The sequence below is a fragment of the Nerophis ophidion genome, linkage group LG03 (assembly GCF_033978795.1).
Source record: "Nerophis ophidion isolate RoL-2023_Sa linkage group LG03, RoL_Noph_v1.0, whole genome shotgun sequence".
NCBI classification, from domain to species: domain Eukaryota; kingdom Metazoa; phylum Chordata; class Actinopteri; order Syngnathiformes; family Syngnathidae; genus Nerophis; species Nerophis ophidion.
The window spans coordinates 61,846,283-61,871,831 of NC_084613.1; the positions used below are offsets into that span (position 1 = coordinate 61,846,283).

At 37.7% G+C, this 25,549-nt stretch overlaps 1 protein-coding gene across 3 annotated transcripts in view; it reads left to right on the plus strand.

Annotated features, from left to right (window-relative positions):
• Positions 1 to 16,723, plus strand: part of grhl1 (grainyhead-like transcription factor 1) — a 42,265-nt gene extending 25,542 nt beyond the window's left edge. For 2 of the 3 annotated variants that reach the window (XM_061895816.1, XM_061895818.1), the window contains exons 10-16: positions 579 to 822; positions 918 to 1,045; positions 6,511 to 6,539; positions 6,725 to 6,810; positions 11,756 to 11,841; positions 11,993 to 12,057; positions 15,723 to 16,723. In XM_061895816.1, the coding sequence (XP_061751800.1) occupies positions 579 to 822; positions 918 to 1,045; positions 6,511 to 6,539; positions 6,725 to 6,810; positions 11,756 to 11,841; positions 11,993 to 12,057; positions 15,723 to 15,837 (753 nt within the window). In that variant the 3' untranslated portion in view covers positions 15,838 to 16,723. The remainder of the gene's footprint in view (positions 1 to 578; positions 823 to 917; positions 1,046 to 6,510; positions 6,540 to 6,724; positions 6,811 to 11,755; positions 11,842 to 11,992; positions 12,058 to 15,722) is intronic. The other variant, XM_061895817.1, reaches the window with a different exon arrangement.
• Positions 16,724 to 25,549: the final 8,826 nt, after the last annotated feature.

Below are 25,549 nucleotides of genomic sequence, written 5' to 3' on the forward strand. Positions count from 1 at the left end.
ATTGCACAATATATTCATAAAAATAAATAAATATGTCTTAACAGAGGGACACTTCTTTAAAAGAAAAAAAATTAACTGAGAAAGCTTATATTGATAAAAATATGATAAAATAAATGATAAATGGGTTGTACTTGTATAGCGCTTTTCTACCTTCAAGGTACTCAAAGCACTTTGACACTACTTCCACATTTACCCATTCACACACACATTCACACACTGATGGAGGGAGCTGCCATGCAAGGCGCTAACCAGCACCCATCAGGAGCAAGGGTGAAGTGTCTTGATAAGTTTATATTTTACTACTAGCGTGAGAATTTGACTAGTCTGCTCTCTGCATTTGCTATTATTATTGAACGTCATTATTATTGTTTATTTCTTATAAAATATATAAATACATACATTTTATACTCTAAAATATTTTTGATATTCACTTCAATATTCTTTTTTTTTTTTTAATGTGGGGTTTATCTGTCCAAAGTTTGACTGGTAGTGTATTTAAATCACTTGATTTTTTGGGGGGGGAACAATTCATCCCCCAAGCGATCTTTCTAATGGATCCCCTGGTTCTCCCTGTGCAGATCTTCATCTCGGTCAACTGTCTCAGCACAGACTTCTCCTCTCAGAAGGGCGTGAAGGGTTTGCCTCTCAACTTGCAGATTGACACGTACTCCTACAACAACCGCAGCAACAAGCCCATCCACCGAGCTTACTGCCAGATTAAGGTGTTCTGCGACAAGGGAGCCGAGAGGAAGATCCGCGACGAAGAGAGGAAGCAGTCCCGCCGAAAAGGCAAGGTGGTCGACATCAACCCTGGCCTCTCCTGTGAGTGGAGACCTGTCTAGAATCTTTTACGACGCTATCATGTTGTTGTTGTTGCTCTTGTTGTAAATATACTGGGTGTCTGACTTGACTCACAGTCGTCGATGTCAAAGGGCCGCTTCTGCAGAAACGCAACGACGTGACCATCTTCAAGATGATGACGGACATTGAGACCCAGCCTGTCCTCTTCATACCTGACATGCACTTCTCCACCTTCCAACGTCATGTGAGTTGTGACACACACACACACACACACACACACACACACACACACACACACCCTCCCTCCCTCCCTCCCAGGTCATGACGACCTGCTTGCTCACTCGCTGGAACAGCCAGTTCTCTGTTGGCGCTCTGATAGGAGGCTCTAATTACTGATGGTTATCATTCACCAGTCTTTACTGTGTGCTGCACACCTCATCTGCTCACAGCGACGGAGGTAGATTTGTCAACAAATACGGTCGAGGCGAAAGATGCCATCTAATGTCGTTTCACGTGCGCGCGACACGTATGCCTAACTTGGTTTTAATCAGTGTTGGTGTGCAGTAGCTGGCAACCTGCAGGAGACGTGTTCAGTGTAGACTATGACCTGGTTGACCACGTCATGTCACATGGACTTGTGTGCATGTGTGTGGATAATTAAAGGTTTCCTGCAGATACAGTCAACACACCTGTCTGTTTCCAGTACATTAATTTTAACCTAAGGCTAACACATGTAAAAAATAAAATGTCTCATTCTTTAAATAGTTTGTAATACAGGAAGGTAAAACTATATGTGTTAATCATGTTCCACAAAATATTGACGATTTTGTTTTAAAATTAGTTTAAAATTTGAGCAACAGGCTTCCGTAGGCAACACGTACACACACACACACACACACACACACACACACACACACATTCATGTATTTGTTACCTTCTTGAGACCTCTGGAAAAATGTCTTCCTCTTTAGGACCACCCTTTCTAGATATATAAAGATTTGTATTTGCAACATTAATAATATATAAATACTATGTAAATATAAAAAAGGTAAGCTTTTAGTTATTTTTTTAATTTATTTTTGTTTATTGGTTTTTAATCTTCATGATTTACTTCAAGTTATTACAGTATGTCTCTATATACGTCCATCCATCCATTTTCTACTGCTTATTCCCTTTGAGGTTGCAGAGGGCGCTGGTGCCTATCTCAGCTACAATCATATTTATTTTTATTTTTGTTAATTCATTTTGGCCAAAGGGGGCGCATTTCAATTTCTTACATCCATCCATTTTCTACCGCTTATTCCCTTTGGGGTCGCGGGGGGCGCTGGCGCCTATCTCAGCTACAATTTCTTACACACACTTGTTATTACATATGTTGGCCAGCGGGAGAGCTCTTAAATTGTTTACACATACTTGTTATTTCATATGTTGACCAGAGAGGGAGCACTTTTAAAATTGACACACAGTTTTCAGCACAGTCTCACTCAAGAGCAGACAAACATTACAGGGAGACAGAACAGGACCACTGACGGGTCAAACAACTTACTGTGTCCCTTTTTAAAAAAGGTGGAAAACAGGTAAACATTAGTGGGGGCGGGGAATGAGTAAAAACATACTCAGTCTAAGGCTGGACTCCCGGGGAGGGGGTCCAGACTGAGACCAGGAAAAAAAATTGCCGTAGCACACTCAAACAAGTTACAAAGAATACACAAGACTTGCAACAGTCAATTTGAAAAAAATCCTTTCTTTTTGGGACCACCCTAAGTTTGATAGATTTCACCACTAGGGGTGCAAATGAGACAGACATTCTCTATTGCAGTGGTTCTCAACCTTTTTTCAGTGATGTGCCCCCTGTGAACATTTTTTTAATTCAGGTACCCCCTAATCAGAGCAAAGCATTTTTGGTTGAAAAAAAGATAAAGAAGTAAAATACAGCACTATATCATCAGTTTCTGATTTATTAAATTGTATAAAAGTGCAAAATATTGCTCATTTGTAGTGGTCTTTCTTGAACTTTTGGAAAAAAAAGATATAAAAATAACTAAAAACTTGTTGAAAAATAAACAAGTGATTCAATTTTAAATAAAGATTTCTACACAGAAGTAATCATCAGCTTAATGTGCCCTCTTTGGGGATTGTAATAGAGATCCAACTAGATTCATGAACTTAATTGTAAACATTTCTTCACAAAAAAATAAATCTTTGACATCAATATTTATGGAACATTTCCACAAAAAATCTACCTGTCAACACTGAATATTGCATTGTTGCATTTTTTGCACAGTTTATGAACTTAAATTCATATTTTGTTGAAGTATTATTTAATAAATATATTTATAAAGGATTTTTGAATTGTTGCTATTTTTAGAATATTTTTTAATCTCACGTACCCCTTGGCATACCTTCAAGTACCCCCAGGGGTTCGCGTACCCCCATTTGAGAACCACTGCTCTATTGGATGCAATGGTGTTCTTTATTGGGACCATGGTTTATAAATACAAGAACACACACACACACACACACATACACACACGCACACGCACACGGACACGGACACCTTGATCCGATATGGTTGGATTGCTTTTCTATTTATACCAAACTGTATTGATGATTTACCATGATTCCGACATGTATGTGCACTTTATGTGTATATTATTGTACATTCCTTTGTGTGCTTAATATTACTGTAACTTCATTGTGGAGACTTTCCATTACCAATCTCAAGTTGGAAGTTTTGCATCTCTAATTTAAAAGACCGTTTTCTGGCTAACCAAATTCCAGGGTAGAATAACACATGTAAATAAACCACAGGAGTACAAACTGTGTCCCGTGTTGCATTGTAGTAATAAAATAAGCAGTGACAATTGCATAATACAGCGATGTAACGTAAGAATAAAAAGATATGTTGATACTAAAAACACAGATTTGTCTTTAAATATATGCATACCTTTTTTTTTTTTAAATCTTTTTTTCCATTTTTTTTTTAATATATGTGTCGAAGCCAATTATACCAACCCTACAGTGACTTATTGGCCACGCCCCCATCACCACAAATAGATGATCAATCTGTGGGAAACACTGCCTCTTCTACAGACACGATGCCACATCCTCCTCCATTGGTTGTGTTGGTGCCAAAACGGAGATTTCTGACGTTTTACCTCTTCCTCTCCCTGAACGTAACGTCTACTTTGCAACATCGGGAGGTTATTTTTGGTGTAGCTGCTGAACTCGAACCTGCTTCCAACTGTGTGTGGCCTTGTGGCTATCACTTTCTGATAAACTCTGCAGTTCCCTGTGTTCCGTGTGCCTGGAATAGAACTTTATTAACAGTAGCATCTGCAATCAATAAAGGGGGGGGGGGGGGAAAGGCGACATTTGTTCTTCCGATCATGAATAAATCTATTAGTTTGGCCCCCCTCCAAGTATAGCAGCTCGGTGGTTTGGACAAGGATCAGGTCACTAAAGTGGGTCAACCCTGTGAACTGGTCCGTCGCCTCTGAACTGACTGGTTTTGCTTTCACCGAATCACAGTGTGAAGATCAGCACTGTGTGAAAACATTTTAACGAGAAATGGGCAACAAATTATGTTAGTATCTTCTTTTAAATATTTGGGATTTTTAATTGATGACCGCTTGAGTTTTAAGGAGCACATTCAGTATGTTGTAAAAAAAACTGAAACATTTACTCGGATTTTATTATAGAAACAAGTCTTGCTTTTCTTTTACTGTGAAACAGAAATTGATGGAAACAACATTTTTACCTGTTATTGACTATGGAGATGTGTTGTACATGAATGCTACTGCTGGTTGTGTCCACAAGCTGGATAGTGTGTACCACGGGGCACTGAGATTCATCACCAACTGCGCTCCCCTTACTCACCATTGTGTTTTATACTAAATGGTTAACTGGACGTCTTTATGTGCTTGACGCCTCAATCATTGGTATGTTTTCATCTACAAAACCATTCTTTGTATCACTCCATCTTATCTATTTTGTCTTTTAACAAAAAAACAAGGAAGTCACAATCTCCGTTCAATGAATGTTCTTCAATTTGTCATCCCCAAAGTAAGAACTGAATTGGGCAAGAAAGCATTAAAGGGGAACATTATCACCAAACCTATGCAAGCGTCAATATATACCTTGATGTTGCAGAAAAAAAGACCATGTCTTTTTTTAACCGATTTCCGAACTCTAAAGGGGTGAATTTTGGCAAATGAAACGCCTTTCTGTTTTTCGGTCTTTTAGCGATGACGTCAGAACGTGACGTCACCGAGGTAACACACCCGCCATTTTCATTTTCACATTACAAACACTGGGTCTCAGCTCTATTTTCCGTTTTTTCCACTATTTTTTGGAACCTTGGAGACATCATGCCTCGTCGGTGTGTTGTCGGAGGGTGTAACAACACTAACAGGGAGGGATTTAAGTTGCTCCACTGGCAAGAAATTTGCCGCCAGACCCCCATTGAATTTGCCAGAGTGTCTGCACATTTTACCGGCGATGCTAAGACAGACATGGCACAGAGATGTATGGATAACCTGCAGATGCATTTGCAACGATTAAGTCAACAAAATCACAAAGGTGAGTTTTGTTAATGTTGTTGACTTATGTGCTAATCAGACCTATTTGGTCATGGCATGACTGCCAGCTAATCGATCCTAACATGCTACGCTAATCGATGCTAACATGCTATTTACGCTAGCTGTATGTACATTTGAAACTAGATACCCACATTTAATAAGAAACAAACACTTACCAATCGACGGATTTAAGTTGCTCCAGTGTCACAAGATGCTAAAGTCCCGATCGTTTGGTCTGCACATTTTACCGGCGATGCTAATCAGGCAGCCATGCTACGGGCCACTTCATTAGGTACACCCATTCTATGGCCGAATAGCGTCAATAGCTATTCGCTCAATAGCTTCAATTTCTTCTTCAATTTCGTTTTCGCTATCCGCCTCCATACTCCGACCATCTGTTTCAATACATGCGTAGTCTGTTGAATCGCTTAAACCGCTGAAATCCAAGTCTGAATCCGAGCTAATCTCGCTATATCTTGCTTTGGTAAACGCCATGTTGTTTGTATTAGCAGCCCTGTATGACGTCACAGGGAAATGGACAGTCGCATCGCAAATAGCGAAAATCAAGAACTTTAAAGCTTTTTTAGGGATATTCCGGGAGGTGTAAAATTTTGAAAAAAACTTCGAAAAATAAAACAAGCCACTGGGAACTGATTTGTATGGTTTTTAACCCTTTTGAAATTGTGATAATGTTTCAGCACCGAAGGCTTGGAATAACCTACAATCCAATCTTCAACTTCAAACCCTTGTTACATTAAATGAGTTTAAAGCTTCTGTGATAGGATTGCAGTCTACCTTGTCTGTATGCACATGTGTCATTTGAGCAAGTTTTGATGTTGTAAATGTGATGTTTTATGTGTGTTTACTGTTTTTAATGTAACCTTGCTGCTGCCCTCTTGGCCAGGTCTCCCTTGGAAAAGAGATCTTTGATCTCAATGGGATTTTACCTGGTTAAATAAAGGCTAAATAAAAAAATAAACAGCGACTACATTCACTTTCCCAGCATGGGTCTGTCCTTTTTGATATTATTTTTGAAAACACTTTATTTATCCAGCACATTTCATGCACAGGCAAGATGCAACACAAAAATCTGAATCTGACTCTCTTTGCCCTTTTTTGTGTCTTGCAGCCTTTCGCAGCAGAAGATGGAGAAGAAAGGTGAGGCCGTTTTTACTAATCTGGCCACCTTCCTAGTAAAAAAAAAAAAAGGCGCGAAGGGGGAACATGTTGCTTCTAGGAAATGCTTAAAAGGCTGTTGTGTTTTTCTCGTGTGTCCTTTATTGCCTGTTGACTGGCTGCTAGGCTCCTAGACGCTGATTTATGTATTTGTGTGTTCGCCGCAGCTCCGGCATGAAGAGGTTACCCTTCAGCGATGACGAGTTTGGGTCGCCGGCCAGCAAGATGACCCGAGCGGATGAACCCAAGAAAGGTATGCAAATGTGTGAGCCGTGTAAGGAGGGAGGGATGAAGGAAGGGTTGAGGAGAGGGATGTCTTTCAGGAAGAATAATGTGTGAAATCCCGTGCGTGTGCATGTGAGCTTGTTCTAGTAGCCTCTTCTCAATTTCAGCAGTGTAAACAATCACACACGTGTCCCAAGCTGTCACTCAATGGCTTCCAACCAAACACGGATGCCCTTTACTCTAGATCCTTTTAAAAAGTTCAATCAACTCAGGGGTGCCCAAACGCTTTCCAGTGAATTGAAAGCTACGAGGTCCACTTTGATGCATTGTGTACATTGAATATACTAAAACCAATTAAATTTATGTTAAACTATCTGAACAAAACATCCACGACTTAGCTTTATGTTATAGGTACAAAGCAACTTAGTTGTGATGTGTGAATGATGCTTCAGTGAGTGGCTGACACTGCACTGATACAGTCGGTGTTTCCCTAGGGCGCCATCTGTTGGATTAAACAAAGTCACTATATTATCGTTTCACACATCACTGCAAATTAGTACAATATGTATTTGTTTTCTTGAGATATTTATATTCTTCTTCGTTTTCCTATTCTTTACTAATGTAATTACTATTCCGCAAACTAAAACCTTCCTAAGGGCTTTAGCAAACTCGAAAACATAACAAATCTTGCAAGACATTTTTGCACACCTGTTCATCATATACCAATCATATATCAATCAATCAATCAAATTTTTTTTTATATAAAGTTAAAGCACCACTGATAGTTACACACATACACTAAATATGGTGAAATTATCCTCTGCATTTGACCCATCACCCTTGATCACCCCCTGGGAGGTGAGGGGAGCAGTGAGCAGCAGCGGTGGCTGCGCCCGGGAATCATTTTTGCAGATTCAAGCACCAATTCCAATCCTTGATGCTGAGTGTAGAGCAGGGAGGTAATGGGTCCCATTTTTATACTCTTAGCCCTCCCCAAATCGCAGTTTGACCAAAGTTTTTATGGAAAAATATACTTCTAAAGTCGCAAAGACGTACAGGTCGACCACACAGTTCAGTAAGTACCAAAGGATCAACGGAGGTTTGGCCATATCTTTGGCTTGTTTTTGTATTCCCAAAGAAAGAGCAGAACCAACGAATAGACATAGGAAGTAACGGGAAATTAGTCGACCAAAGTACAGCCTTTACCTCAACTAACCAAAAATGTGTCGAAAGAAATGTACATTTTGGCAAAAATTTCCTTTTTTTTTTTTTTTGTTCAACATTTCAAGGAAAAAATAATTTTGCAACAGTTATTCCAATAAGGTAGCACGTGTGCTGTTTGACATCACGTGAGACTACAGTTCATTTATTGAAAAATGAAAAGAATATAGAAATAATTAATTTTGGGTAAAAATTGATATATTTAAGTTTGATTCATTTTTGTGTTGTCAAATTACATTTTGCCTAATGGTTGTAGAAATTGTAATTTGACCAAAGTTTTTAGGAACAATACAGCTCTAAAGACAAAGGATAAACGCATGTTTATTTTTTTTTTTTTTTTTTTTGCAATACAACACAAATGCCAAAGAAAAAGCCAGACAAATAGCAAGGGGAAGTAATCCGACCCAAATACAGATTCAACTCCAACAAACAGTGCAGGACTGTAAAGATGTTGGAAAAAATCTGACATAAAAATGTCACAAAAATGACTTTTTTTTTAAATCACATTTTTACAGTCAAACTTCAAAATTGCAATTTCCACAAAAAAATAGCACCCCAGAAGTTGAAACCATGACTCCAGGTGTCATCATACAGATCCTCCCTGTGGTGTGGTTAACTTATTTTTACACTTTGACCTGTTTTGAACGTTTACCATGCAAATAGAAAATGTTATCACCGTAAAGGTTTGACTCTGGATCAGATTATTCAACGTCCATCCTACGGGGGGAAATTGTTTTAAAATTCAAACAATTCGGAGGTCAATCAGCATCCGGATTGTGTTTTTCCTCGTAAGGGGAGCTTATTAGGGGCAATGATAAATATTTTATTGGCAGTACTGCAATCAGAAAGTCAGTTTAAACACGAGCACTTATGCTCACGTCACTGATCCGAATCAAAGTTCCATAACAACATCAATGCTATTTTGATTTCCATCCTCTGTAATGTTCTTATAATGCTCCTACATGCTTCCACAGTAAAGTCAATGGTTTACAGATGCTTTAAACTTTTTAACCAAATAATCAATTAAAAGGAGTTGAGAGTTATTTTAAACCTTAACATGAACCTTCTGTGTTTGACAAGCCTTGACAGCGGTTCAACCTGTCCGCCTGCCAGATGTGGTTATGTTGTTGTCTAACAAAGCTGTCAATCATTTGTTCGAATGACGACAAGCACATTTTTACACGGCGACACTGTGGCTCCAGCGATCATGAGTGAAACCAAACCATTTTATTTTCCCTTCAACGGCACAGAAATTACTCATGCAAGTGCAAACTAGCGGTAATTGTGCAGACGCACAAAAATGCAACCATTTAGATTCCTAAAATATCCCTAGTTTTAACTTGGAAAAAAATCAAAGAACAAGTATTTGGATTTATTGTCGGTCTACTCTTGAATTTCTTTGTGTTTGAAGTCGTGCGTGATGTTTACAGTATGGCTCTAAGTCAGTGGTTCTCAAATGGGGGTACGCGTACCCCTGGGGGTACTTGAAGGTATGCCAAGGGGTACGTGAGATTTTTTTTAAATATTCTAAAATAGCAACAATTAAAAAATCCTTTATAAATATATTTATTGAATAATACTTCAACAAAATATGAATGTAAGTTCATAAATTGTGAAAAAAAAATACAACAATTCAGTGTTGACAGCTAGATTTTTTATGGACATGTTCCATAAATATTGATGTCAAAGATTTATTTTTTTGTGAAGAAATGTTAAAAATTAAGTTAATGAATCCAGATGGATCTCTATTACAATCCCCAAAGAGGGCACTTTAAGTTGATGATTACTTCTATGTTGTAAAAATCTTTTTTTATAATGAATCACTTGTTTATTTTTCAACAAGTTTTTAGTTATTTTTATTTTTTATTTTTTCAAAATAGTTCAAGAAAGACCACAACAAATGAGCAATATTTTGCACTGTTATACAATTTAATAAATCAGAAACTGATGACATAGTGCTGTATTTTACTTCTTTATCTCTTTTTTTCAACCAAAAATGCTTTCCTCTGATTAGGGGGTACTTGAATTACAAAAATGTTCACAGGGGGTACATCACTGAAAAAAGGTTGAGAACCACTGCTCTAAGTCACTTTTGAGAAGTTTGCATTAATGACCCTTTGTAGTCCGTATAGTTCTAGTCAGTCCATACCTGCCAACACGTAGGGAAAAGAAGAGAGGGTGACAGGTGTGGGTTAGTCACCACCAATAACAAACAAACTAAACACCCATTAACCTATACACTAGATTGGAAACAGTTTGATACATATGATAGGAATAACTTTTTTTACGTCAAACAATTACAGATCTGGAAACCCCTCACCAAGACCTGTAATATGACATATGACTCCAATTAGTTTGTACAAACTTTTTGACCCAGTGAACTCTGACCTCCAGTGGCTCACACAGAGGGTGAAATATGAGTTTGGAGAAATTTGGTTATAAAAGCGGGAAGATCTTTTTTCTTTTTTTTTTTTTTAAATAATTCATTTTTCACCATGAGATTTAGCACATTTTCTCACAAAAAAACACTTTTGTTTTCTGTACGTCATCATGTAATAACAATATACAATGTACGTACAAATTTTGAAAGCTCTCTATGAGGTCTTTAAAGGCCTACTGAAATTAGATTTTCTTATTTAATCGGGGATAGCAGGTCTATTCTATGTGTCATACTTGATCATTTCGCGATATTGCCATATTTTTGCTGAAAGGATTTAGTAGAGAACGTCCACGATAAAGTTTGCAACTTTCGGTCGTAAGAGAAATGCCCTGCTTCTACCGGAAGTCGCGTATTCACATTGTTTTTAATGGGAACCTCCAACAAAAAGTGCGATTCGGACCGAGAAAACGACAATTTCCCCATTAATTTGAGCGAGGATGAAAGATTCGTGTTTGAGGATATTGATTGCGACGGACTAGAAAAAACAAAACAAAAAAAAACGCGATTGCATTGGGACGGATTCCGATGTTTTTAGACACATTTACTAGGTTAATTCTGGGAAATCCCTTATGTTTCTATTGTGTTGCTAGTGTTTTAGTGAATTTAATATTACCTGATAGTCGGAAGGGTGTCTCCACGGGTGTGTTGACGCCAATGTCTCAGGTGAGTCGACGGCTGCTATGGACGGCACAAGCTCAGCTTTTCTCCGGTAAGAACTGACTTTTTAACCACAATTTTCTCACCGAAACCTGCTGGTTGACATGTGGTCAGGATCCATGTTCTCTTGACCGCGCTCTGATCCATAGGAAAGTTTCACCTCCAGGAATTTTAAACAAGGAATCACCGTGTGTTTGTGTGGCTAAAGGCTAAAGCTTCCCAACTCCATCTTTCTACTGTGACTTCTCCAATATTAATTGAACAAATTGCAAAAGATTCAACAACACAGATGTCCAAAAAACTGTATAATTATGCCGTTAAAGCAGACGACATTTAGCTGTGTGTGTGTGCAGCGCTCATACTTCCTAAAAACCCGTGACGTCTTGCGTACACGTCATCATTACACGATGTTTCGAAGACGAAACTCCCGGGAAATTTAAAATTGTAATTTAGTAAACTAAAAAAGGCCGTATTAGCATGTGTTGCAATGTTAATATTTCATCATTGATATATAAACTATCAGACTGCGTGGTGGGTAGTAGTGGGTTTCAGTAGGCCTTTAATTTGAGATATGACTCTGTTTTTTGGCAAATTTAATTTTTGACATTTTTACGAGTGCATTGTAATGGATTGCCTTTACATGTGTCCTTCTTAGTGCTGCTGTACGTACGTAAGGAGACTGAGGAGGTTTTTGACGCTTTAATGCTGAAGAATCCCTCACTGAAAGGCCTGGTGGACGCTGTAAGTGAGAAAAAGCAAAACAACTATTATTTTTTTTTTGTCAGAGTGAGACCTCTCTGTGTGCAGCTTTAATATAGCAGCTAAATCAGGATGCCCGCCTGGTCTAGTAAGATGGAAAAATAAGTTTTTCCTTTTGTTTTTTTTTGTCCAGATTTCAGAGAAGTACGACTTGCCGCTGGACAAAATTGGAAAAGTATACAAGAAGTGCAAGAAAGGGTACGTATGAGTCATACCAGCAAACCTGACTTACCGGCACCTTTGATTGTCATACTTGTTCTGTCACGTAATCAGTCATGCATGTTCATAAACATTGACGACTGTAACTTTATTGCTTCTCACCACTTCCTTTAACAATAGCTTTCTTAATTGTTTTTAATAGATGTGATAGGCTCTTTATGAATGTCGTAAACTCCTGCTTAACTACCTTTTCTTTAGATGGCAAACTAGTTTAGGCTAGGTTTTAAAAAATATTATAACTATGAACATATTTTATAATATCCCTCTCACTGAGTCTGCCTTATTTTCCTTTTGTGAACAGAAACTCAAGGGCTGGAGGGCCACTTTTGTTTTGTTAAAAGGAACCATTGAAAAACTAACCAAACATTTCACTGTTAATCATTTTTTCACTTTCCTAAACATAACTATATTGAAACCTTAAGTACTGACCAATACCGATATTAATCCGATGCGATATCAGCATGAATCAAAAATTCTTTTTTGTTTTGTAGTGTGGAATTTAAGAAAAGGCGTGTTCAAGGGAAATTCTTCATTATGAAAAACATCCATCCATCCATCCATTTTCTACCACTTATTCCCTTTTGGGCTCACGGGGGGCGCTGGCGCCTATCTCAGCTACAATCGGGCGGAAGGCGGGGTACACCCTGGACAAGTCGCCACCTCATTGCAGGGCCAACACAGATAAACAGACAACATTCACACTGCAATTTCGAATGCACTTGTTTTAATAACATACAGTGTTTTAAAAGCATACACAATTTGTGGAAATATATTAGTCTGTGGTTAAAAGGACTTGAAAGAAATCAAAACTCAAAATGCAGGACTTAGGACTTGACTTGAGACTTTCCAGTTTTGACTTTGGACTTGACTCAGGACTTGCCTGTCTTGACTCAGGACTTGAGGGCAAAGACTTGAGACTTACTTATGACTTGGTCTCACCTCTGCAATATAGTACACTTTGTTTTTTGCTGATATCGAACCGATCTCAATATTGTCTCAGGACATTCTTAAAATCAATCATGTTGCACCCCAAGTCACAGGTATGCATTTTGTACCCATTGATAGATTCTGGAGTGGTTGCAAGTAAAAGGCTGACTGAATTTACGTAGGATTTCGTTCGACGAAACTTTTCGCCAAATGTTTGTTACGGTTTTTGTAAAAAAGGAAAAGAGTTACGCTCAACAAACTTCTTTTTTTTTTTTTTTTAGACAGAGAGACAAAAACAACAACAGCAAATACAACAATAACAACAACAACAATAGAACAACACCAGCACATACATAATATGTACAAATATGATCGTAAAAGTGATAGCAAATAAGCAGTTAGTTCAACAAACTTCACTGTTTGCCCTGTAATCACTCAGTGGACTTGAGGGCCCAAACAAAGAGTTACACACATTTCAATGACTCCAAAATAATCCACTATGAGGCCAAAGGAAGTTGTGAGTACCAGCACTTTGAAAATAAGGTGAGAAAAGCTATTTTATTCAAGGGAGAACTCCTAGCAAAGTATGCGAACAAGAGTCTTCAATTTCTGCACGGAAAAGTATATATATATTTAGAAGACTGAATCATACGAATAACAGACTACAAACCCCGTTTTCATATGAGTTGGGAAATGGTCTTTGATGTAAATATAAACAGAATACAATGATTTGCAAATCATTTTCAACCCATATTCAGTTGAATATGCTACAAAGACAACATATTTGATGTTCAAACGGATAAAACATTGTTTTTTTTTGCAAATAATCATTCACTTTAGAATTTAATGCCAGCAACAGGTGACAAATAAGTTGGGAAAGGTGGCAATAAACATTGATAAAGTTGAGGAATGCTCATCAAACACTTATTTGGAACATCCCACAGGTGTGTAGGCTAATTGGGAACAGGTGGGTGCCATGATTGGGTATAAAAACAGCTTCCCAAAAAATGCTCAGTCTTTAACAAGAAAGGATGGGCGAGGTACACCCCTTTGTCAACAACTGTGTGAGCAAATAGTCAAACAGTTTAAGAACAACGTTTTTCAAAGTGCAATTGCAAGAAATTTAAGGATTTCAACATCTACGGTCCATAATATCATCAAAAAGTTCATAGAATCTGGAGAAATCCCTCCACGTAACCGGCATGGCTGGAAATCAACATTGAATGAGCGTGACCATCGATTCCTCAGACGGCACTGTATCAAAAACCGACATTAATCTCTAAAGGATATCACCACATGTGCTCAGGAACAATTTAGAAAACCACTGTCACTAAATACAGTTCGTCGCTACATCTGTAAGTGCAAGTTAAAGCTCTACTATGCAAAGCGAAAGCCATTTATCAACATCTAAGAAGGACTGATGCAAAGTGGAAAAGTGTTCTGTGGTCTGAAGAGTCCTCATTTCAAATAGTTTTTGGAAATATTCGACATTGTGTCATCCGGACCAAAGGGGAAGCGAACTATCATGACTGTTATCGACGCAATGGGGGTGCATTAGTGCCCAAGGTATGGGTAACTTACACATTTGTGAAGGCACCATTAATGTTGAAAGGTACATACAGGTTTTGGAACAACATATGCTGCCTTCTAAGCGCTGTCTTTTTTTATAGACGCACCTGTTTATTTCAGCAAGACAATGCCAAGCCACATTCAGCACGTGTTACAACAGCGTGGCTTTGCAAACAAAAGAGTGCAGGTACTTTCCTGGCCCGCCTGCAGTCCAGACCTGTCTGCCATCAAAAATGTGTTGCGCATTATGAAGCGTAAAATACGACAGCGGAGACCCTGGACTGTTGAACGACTGAAGCTCTACATAAAACAAGAATGGGAAAGAATTCCACTTTCAAAGCTTCAACAATTAGTTTCATCAGTTCCCAAACATTTATTGAGTGTTGTTAAAAGAAAAGGTGATGTAACACAGTGGTGAACATGCCCTTTCCCAACTACTTTGGCACGTGTTGCAACCATGAAATATGTTGTCTTTGTAGTGCATTCAACTGAATATGGGTTGAAAAGGATTTGCAAATCATTGTATTCCGTTTATATTTACATCTAACACAATTTCCTAACTCATATGGAAACAGGGTTTGTACTAACAAACACTATAAAAAACTATAACGTGACATAAGTGTTGGACGACTGCGTTTTGTCAAGAAATGATAGTTTTTCTATATTAAGAAATGAGGGTATATTAAGCAATATTTATCGACTGTTAAACAATTGCTAGAAAAATACAAATTTTTAGAAAGAAATGCAATTTTTTTATAGCAAATTAGAACATTTTTGATAAAACAAATATTGTACACAAAAATTAAGAATTGATTTTTCGAGGACATATACACTGTAATTATATACAGGTGGGTGTAGCTTACTATTTTATATTGTCCAAGAAAAACCGGGCTGAAATACCTTCTTTTATGGATTTAAGTGACTTTATGTATGTTTCTATATAAATAAATATTTTAAACACTATCAAGGATTATCCTTATATTATCCTTGTTATTTCCACCATGCAAAAATAACAGTTTAAAAAGAGTATTAATGTTTGTATGGGGCTCACGGTCCCTACTTTGCTGGCCTTAGACCTACTGTACAGTGTGTAGTGTACATAATGTCATGTTTGGCTCATCGAGTGATGATGAGTGTCTGTCTGACAGGATCCTGGTGCACATGGATGACAACATCATCAAGCACTACTCCAATGAAGACACATTCCAAATCTCCATGGAGGAGCTGGGTGGCATATACAAGCTCACCCTCAGTGAAATCTGATTGGACGACATGAAACGACAAGGAGAATGTGGAGGATAAATGGTTTACACTATCCAGTGATGACGGACTCTTGTATGATGTTGTGATGTTACATAAAAAAATTGTATTTAAAAAGAAAGCAAAAAAAAAAAAAAAAAAAAGCCATATAGCTCTTAAGGTGCCACATTGTTGATAATAAGTATGTGTTGTTTTCTTCCTGATGATACTTATCTTCAATGGGTTTGATGTGCAAAGCTCCTGTGTGCTTCTGCTGCTATACCTCATTGTTTGCAGCAGCAGTTATGAGTAGAAACATCTCTTTTAATCATAGCACTGACCATCTGTTATGAAGAGCTAGTAGAGCTCACGATATGAGCAGAACAGGGACGAGGAAGCCCCTAAATGTTAAAACGACATGGCAGTATTTAGCATGTAAAATGACCAATTAGAGTAGCGATATGTAAATGGTTTGAATTTGTTGCTTGTAAGTGAGATGGACTCAAATGTGAAAGCAATTTCAATATTGGCCTCTTTAGTATTAAATAGGCTAACTTGTATCTTCCCTGTAGATGAAAAAAGTGATTGGAGGTGCAATATGGATTTTAGGTCATGAAAAAAAAGTTGCCATAAACCATGAAATACGTTGAATTAATGAATGAAATATTTTGTATATAGTAGCCTTTGCTAAACATGCTAAAAAGGTTGTATGTCCCCTTTGTATGGCACTACTCATTGTGTATATATTTATTAAGACAATGGTTGTGGGATTTTTGTTGCATTATACAATTATAATTAGATGTCTTTACTCCTTTTAATATGTTTTTTGTAGGGATTTATTAATGTGTCAAGTGACAAGAGTGCACAAAGTGCCTAATAAAATCATGTCTGCTGTCTTCCCCTATTGAAACCTTTGAGGGATGAATAAATAGCGGTGACAAAATGAGGGACTACACTGCTGAATGTGCAGGAGCAGACGTCTGGACATGGGCCCGGGAAACACAGGAGCATGTGGAGAAGACGGTCTGTCAGAAGCCTGGACGCAACTTCCTGTGCTGGCCCTTTAAATATTTTTTTAAAAAGGGCTTCCTGTTTTTTTTCTTGCAAGTTGTGCAGTATAAACAAGTAGACGTTGCATCAGAAATTAAATGTTAAGGAACTATAATGCCGATTAAACAAAGTAATACATTACAGCACATCACAGCAATCAATGGACAGCATGCAAATATACAGAAAGCCCCCAAGAGGCTGTGAAAATATTATATATATATGTTATGTATTATTTTATGTATTATGTAGATGAACACATTTTAAGTGTAATGGCTTGTTGATCTCACAACACTCAAAAATCGGAAATATTGGCTTACATTTAATATTTATCGCAATCAATATTTCAAAGAAATATGAGTTAAATGATGAATTAAGTAAAAGTTTTATGTTTAAACTACTGGATTTTGTTTGTTTACCACAAAAGTATGAAGATGATTCAACTTAACAAAAATAGGGTTAAGATTCATACACACACAAATGTTATGTTGATTCAGCAATAAAAACAAAATAAATATACAAATCTATCCATCCATTTCTACTGCTTATTCCCTTTCGGGGTCGCGGGGGGCGCTGGCGCCTATCTCAGCTACAATCGGGCGGAAGGCAGGGTACACCCTGGACAAGTCGCCACCTCATCGCAGGGCCAACACAGATAGACAGACAACATTCACACTCACATTCACACACTAGGGCCAAATGATATTTCTTAAATATATTTGTTGAGTCAACGTAATTTCAAAAAAATATCTAAAAAAAATGCTAGTGTAATGTAAAATAGGGGAGATTTTCTTTAAAAATATATTTTGTTAATAAAATTGTAGTTAATTAGTATAGTAGCCAAGAAAAAGCTAACTTCACACAAAAAATATGTATTTATATATATAAAATAATACAAAATAATAAATATTTGGTTATTTTCTGTTTAAAATGTATTGTTGATTCAACATAATTGAAAAAAAATGCAGTTTTATTTTGCGAGTTTTAACATAAAATAAAATAAAGTTTATCCAACAGTGATTTTTTATGTTCTTTTGGTTTCACACAATTACACAGTTTGCAAAAGAGCTAACCAATATTCAATATGAGGGAACCCCTCATGAAACATTTATATATATATATATACTGTATATATATATATACTGTATATATATATGTATATATATATACATATATATATGTGTATATATATATATATATATATATATACATATATATATATATATATATATATATATATATATATATATATACATATATAGCTACCTCATCGCAGGGCCAACACAGATAGACAGACAACATTCACACTCACATTCACACACTAGGGCCAATTCAGTGTTGCCAATCAACCTATCCCCAGGTGCATGTTTTTGGAGGTGGGAGGAAGCCAGAGTACCCAGATGGGGGAGAACATGCAAACTCCACACAGAAAGACCCTGAGCCCAGGATTGAACCCAGGACTACTCAGGACCTTTGTATAGTGAGGCAGACGCACTAACCCCTCTTCCACCGTGCTGCCCAAAAAAACATATATATATATATATATATATATATATATATATATATATATATATATATATATATATATATTAATATATAAAGTATATATATATATATATACATATATATATATTAATATATACATTATATATATATATATATACATATATATATATATATATACATATATATATATATATATATATATATATATATAAAATAAATGTTTCAACAAAAACAAAAACAAAAATATATAGTGAAAATATTTGTTTTAAATATGATTATTATTGATTCAAATTACTTGAAAATGTTTTATTTTGGGGGTTAAACATAAAATATAAAGTATATCCAGCAATAATTGTATTAACAAAAGTCATCTAAAAAATAGTAAAAAAAAAAATACATAAAAAAAATAAATAACACAATTATAATATGTTGTATTTTCACACAGTCAACTCAAATTATGAAATACTTTTTAAAAAATGTATAAGCCTCTAATACATAGCCAAACAAAAATAATATTTGTAAAGTAGACTTGTTGAGCTATTTGAACAGTTATTATTTGCCTCCATCCATCCATCCATTTTCTACCGCTTATTCCCTTTCGGGGTCGCGGGGGGCGATGGCGCCTATCTCAGCTACAATCGGGCGGAAGGCAGGGTACACCCTGGACAAGTCGCCAACTCATCGCAGGGCCAACACAGATAGACAGACAACATTCACACTCACATTCACACACTAGGGCCAATTTTAGTGTTGCCAATCAACCTATCCCCAGGTGCATGTCTTTGGAAGTGGGAGGAAGCCGGAGTACCCGGAGGGAACCCACGCATTCACGGGGAGAACATGCAAACTCCACACAGAAAGATCCCGAGCCTGGATTTGAACCCAGGACTGCAGGACCTTCGTATTGTGAGGCAGACGCACTAACCCCTCTGCCACCGTGAAGCCCGTTTATTATAATTATATATTTTTTATTTTATAGCCCAGCATGTATTTTTAAAGTCATTTTTGGAGGTCAATGTGAGCGACAAGTGATGACGTGGACAAGGTCTGCAGCACATCAACATGCAAAGTTAAAATCTTTACCATTTCTCATGCAGGCCATAAGTTTAGTGGGTTCTGTGGGTGTGTGTCCACAGTACATCATGATAACACATGACAATAGTGACACTCACACCTAGTGGTTCGCTTAGTTAGAATTTAACCAAGCACCTAAATGTTATCATATACTGCAGACATTTTTTTTCCCACCTTTTTTTAAATCTATCCCTTCAGGGGACACCATCTGCTCTTAGTCTTTGTCATCTCTCTCTCTCTCTCTCTCTCTCTCTCTCTCTCTCTCTGTCTCTCTCCCCCTCTCTCCACTCTGCCAACTTTCCTAACATGTCCTCATTTCACCTCACACTTGCCGCCTTTGTGCTGAGAGTGCTGCCACGCTCTTTGCTTTTCACGTTTTTGTACAGGAAAAACATAAAAGCAGCTCCAGGCTGATTTTTTTCCTCTTGAAAACACATCACATACATTTGTAGGGCCTCTTTAAATTGACATCAGCTTAAAGCAATAATAACTACAATGTATTTACATCTCATATACACTCGTGAATGTCACTCATTTTGGGCCATTAATGTTTTTTTAAACTGTTATTTTTGCATGGTTGTAGTGGAACAAGGATAATATAATATAACATAATATAATATAATATAATATAATATAATATAATATAATATAATATAATATAATATAATATAATCCTTGAAAATGTTTAAAATATTTCTTAATATAGAAACATACATAAAGTCACTTAAATCTATAAAAGAAGGTATTTTAGCCCAGTTTTTTTTTGACAATGTAAAATAGTAAGTTTCACTCACCTGCATATAGTTACAGTGTATATGTCTTTGAAAATCAATTCTTAATCTTTGTGTACAATATTTGTTGTTTTATCCAAAATATTATAATTTGCTTTTAAAAAACTGCATTTCTCTCTATAAATATGTGTATTTTTGGGGGGGGGGGCAATATTGTTTAACAGTCGATAAATATTGCTTAATATAGCCTCATTGCATACTTATTTTTATCGTGTAGCTTTTTTAACCCATATTGTATGTCTGTTTTTAATCTCCTTATGCTAACAGTTTTTGTACTTTTTTTAATCTATTTAAGTCACTTATTTAAGTCAGTACATTTTTGTTTTAATGACATTACCTAACATTTTATTTCTCATTTGGTTTATATTCATCAATAGCCTCCAATACTTCCACTCTATGTTAGCATTTTACTTTTTTTAAGCCATCATCATCATTTTATTTTAGCCATTCTTTACCTTATTCATTTCAATTCATGATTACATATTTATTTCCATATTTTATACCATTTAATTGTACTTTTTTTGTTAACTCCACGAATCAATCTGCCAAAATTGTTATTTATTTTCGCTATTTCGAGGTTCAAAATACATTTACTTTATCGACCAATTTTTTGCTGTTTGGCATTTGACTACGGTCAATGAAATAAAAAAATACAAATTCAAGCAAATGTCACATATTTTAAGACTAAATTAAGTATTTTCACGCATAAAAAGGGCTAGATTAAGTTAAAATAACAAATCTAAAGTACTGTACGGTTTCGCACAGCAGATACAGATTATTCTTAAACAAGTTTCAGTATTTTCACAGGTTTGTGGTTGTGTTTAAGAACTTTGTGTGTATGTAAGAGAGTTTATATTCCTATACAGTAAGTCTTACTTATGTCCAATGTGCATTACAGCACAGTGGTCTTATTTTCATTATTGTGCCTACTATATGTTACATCAGGGGTCGGGAACCTTTTTGGCTGAGAGAGCCATGAAAGCCAAATATTTTAAAATGTATTTCCTTGAGAGCCATATAATGTTTTTTTTAACACTCAATACAACTAAATGCGTGCATTTTTAAGAAAGACCAACATGTTTAAAGTATGATAATTATCTTATTCTTTTAAATAACATTGTTATTCTGAAGATAACCAATAATAAATAAAATGCTTCTTACCATTAATGCGACTTATGGTGCTGCATGGTTTTGCTGATGTCTTTGTAGTCTTGATACGGGGTTATTTTTAACACTGTGATTACCAGCGTAATTATTCATTACTTGTCCTGTTAAGCAATGTCAGCTGAGACTTATCTGAGAGCCGGATGCAGTCATCAAAAGAGCCACATCTGGCTCCAGAGCCATAGGTTCCCTACCCCTGTGTTACATGCTTTTAAATGTTTTGGACTTATGTTTGCTTTTTCTCTGCGTGCAGTGCCCCTATTTTATAGTACTTACTGCCTCATGGCCTACACAGCCTTCCATACCTGTTGCCTGATTGGCAACTGGGAAACACCTGTGCCAGGTTGCCAATCAGTCTGCTATTTCAGTCCGACACTGGTCAGATCATTGCTGCGCTTTGCTTCATGTATACATGTTGTGCCCGATAAAAAAGTTCAGTGTCTTGTGCATTTACTGGTGCACTCGCCTTCTTTTGTTTTTTCTCCACTCCTTTTTGTGAGTGAGTTTTCTGTTCTTTTTTCCTGTGTGTCTGAGCACGCCTTTTTTCATATTAAATACTATTTTTTTGCTCATCGTCTGTCTCCCGTCTTTGCATCCTTAGGGTCGCGCCGCTCAGCTGCATTCCAACTCTTGACAAAATGAATGAGCTGACCTTTGAGCAACATCGCAGGGACTCAAGTCCCCAAGTCTGCTGGGGAATTCGAGGAGCTAACCAGCTGGGTAAGGGCCGGGCTGCCTCAAACTATTTTTTTGTTTTGGCCACATGGTCGGACTCCTATGCTCCTCCTCAAGCTTCCACACACCCATCTGTCAGGTTCAAATACTGATGACATCTCTTAAACAGACAAGAAGCAAGGAATTAAACAGAGACAGAATTAAATTTACCGCATTGAGGAGAATCGTCTGGGCTGTACTCTTTTTACAGACTTCCACCACGCTCTGACCAAAGGTTGCACGCCTCCTCTGTTATTTGGACTTACCCTGATTAAATGTCATCAGCTGTTTCTAAAGGGAGGGGGGGTCATCAACCACTGTTGCTCTCGGTCATAAAACAGTTCAAAGAAAAGGTGCCAGGAAGGTGGGGGGGTTCCTGCTTCCTCTCTGCTTTGTAGATCTCGAGTCGAGACAAGATCTTCCTGTGGATACATCAAATAAACTGACACCTTTATGTCTCTTCCCATCCTACACGGTGGAGTTTTACAAGCCCTTTGCTTGGTAAGATCAAAGACAGCTTTTGTCCTCTCGCCCGGAACTCATGGAAACACAAAGTTTTGTGATAACTTGGATCCAATTATTCTGACACCATCCCTCTCGTCTGTGAGATTCCCAGAAGACTTCTGACATCCGTCACCTGCAGTAGGCTATATAGGTGGTTGTGCAGCAGCCGCCAACTCCAGGTCTGCTTCCAGTGGGTCTGCCGCAGCCGCCATCTACAGTACCGCCTCCAGGGAGTCCGAAGATGCCACCTGCTAGACGTCCAACCCAGTAGCTCGCTCGCTCGTCATAGAAGCGTCCGTGGGACACCCGCCGACTCGACTGTTAATGGGTTTTACTTGTATAGCGCTTTTCTACCTTCAAGGTACTCAAAGCGCTTTGACACTATTTCCACATTCACCCATTCACACACACGCATTCACACACTTATGGCGGGAGCTGCCATGCAAGGCCCTAACCAGGACCCATCAGGAGCAAGGGTGAAGTGTCTTGCTCAAGGACACAACGGATGTGACTCGGTTGGTAGAAGCTGGGGATCGAACCAAAAACTTCCAGGTTGCTAACATGGCCACTCTCCCAATGGCGCCACGCCGCCCTCCCTTGTTATAGACTTGTTTATGGTTTTTTTTCCCATATTACGTCTGGTATCCACATGCTTGCCAACCCTCACGGATTTTCCGGGAGACTCCCGAAATTCAGCGCCTCTCCCGAAAACCTCCCGGGACAAATTTTGTCCCGTAATTCAGGCGGCGCTGGAGGCCACGCCCCCTCCAGCTCCATGCGGACCTGACTCAGCAATGTTGTGACCCTCTTAAACAGGACAATACTGCCATCTACTGTACATAGAATAAAATAGAATGTACTTTATTGATCCCTGGGGGAAATTCAGCACCACAGTTCGCTCACAATAAACAATGATAATAATGAATAATATTATATATATAATATATAATATATAAATAATAAAAATATATTCTACATATATTCTACATTTAAGTGCAGTCAAGGAACATGCATTAGGGAGTCTGTTCTGAAGCCCACAGTAAAGAGACGTAACTTCATCACTTCGCCTGGTTATTGACTCCAACCCAATATGTTACACCGTCGATGAGCAAAATGAAGAAATTCGCTTTCAAGTTCCAAAACGAATGAAACAAGAATTTCAGTTTAATCATGAGAGTTTGAAGGGAAAGGGGTATGTTGCCTGTAAATTTTGTAGAGCAGACTTCTCCATTGAACACGGTGGCCGAATGGATATACCCAGTCATGAACGGTCAGCGAAGCACAAAGCGTCCGCAGCGCAGCATCGTTCACAACCCAGTATTATGGGCCACCTCGCAAAATGGATACCCGATGGTGTAACTTATGCTGAGACAAAGATGGCTATGCTGATAGCTGGAAGCAACATCCCATTCTCATTTGCGGATGTCTACAACAAATCCGTGAAGGATATGTTCCCGGATTCGGAGATCGCTAGGCAGTACGCAAATGGCAGAACAAAGGTTACTCAAATAGTGAAAGGTAAGTGTTGTCGTTGTTTTTTTAGTAACCAGCAAGCACAGTACAGTTAGTAGAACAACTGTGTTTTTATTACTGTGTATTTGATAGGTGTCGTCGGAAACTCAACTATTTATTTTATTTATATATATATAATAAAATAAATATATATAGCTATAATTCATTGAAAGTAAAGTATTTCATACATATATATATATATTAATATATGAAATATATATGAAATACTCGAGTTGGTGAATTATACTCCTCCCCTCTTAACCACACCATGCAGAGCACATCTGCACCCAATTGCCAATCAGTCAGTCTCCTATTTCAGTCCGACGCTGTGTAACAAAAGCAAAAATAAAATTCTAAATATTTTGCATCAAATAGGCCACAAATGCAACCTACTGCTCCGTGTGTTGCTTTTCAATGTCATTGGCAACTGTGTCCAACATTTTTGGACACCATGATGTCTCTGGATGAGTCACTTTCACAGAAACGCTCTCTGATGTGGGGGGGAGGGGCATTCTGGGTAATAATTAGCTGACTGTGTGTGTGTGCACACCTGATGACATAACAGAACCATTTCTTTGTTTCTGCTGCGCTTCAGTGAAAAAAGCAATGGTCTCCTCCAGCGACGACGGGCACCGCGAAAATAGACCGGCTAACACTAAACCTGTTTGTTTTCGGTGTGGGGGTGAATTATTGAACAATTCCGCACATTTCCACAGCCCTTCAGAGGCCTCATTAGGCACCACACATGCTCAGTGCAGGCGTGGTCTCCAAGGGGGGGTCCATCCACGAGGGAGTCTGGCAGAAACCCTGCCTCCTGCTCCTCATGTTGCCAGGACAACAGACAGCCAACAAGCAGCTCTGCAATCAGTGTCTCCTAGCAGCAGATTGGCCTCAATGTCCTCTTCTGACCAATCAGGGGCCTTTTCCTGTGAAGGAACGTCTTGTTGCCGATGTATGGGAGGAGGGGTGGAGGGAAAGCCACTCATGTGTGCTACACAAAGCCATGGAGATGTTCACAGCCCATGACAACAATGATGTCATCACACCTGATATAAGTAAATGACATGATTTCAATTCAACATCTTGAAGGAAGCTGTGAGTTCATTTTAAAAAAGCAGAATATGTTTGTTGTTTACAAGATAAGTCAAAATTACACATCATTAATCATATTATATAATCATAATAATAGTGGCCATGCACCTTATTAATAATGACTTTTAATGGCAACGTAAAAGGACTTGCACTTTTAAGCGGTTGCACTTTTAAGTGAATTTATCTTTCTTCTAAAGATTTGACTTAATGCAATTCTAAAAGCTATTCTAACTCTATATATACTGTATGAATGTACAGTGGGACAAAAAAGTATTTAGTCAGCCACCGATTGTGCAAGTTCTCCCACTTAAAATGATGACAGAGGTCTGTCA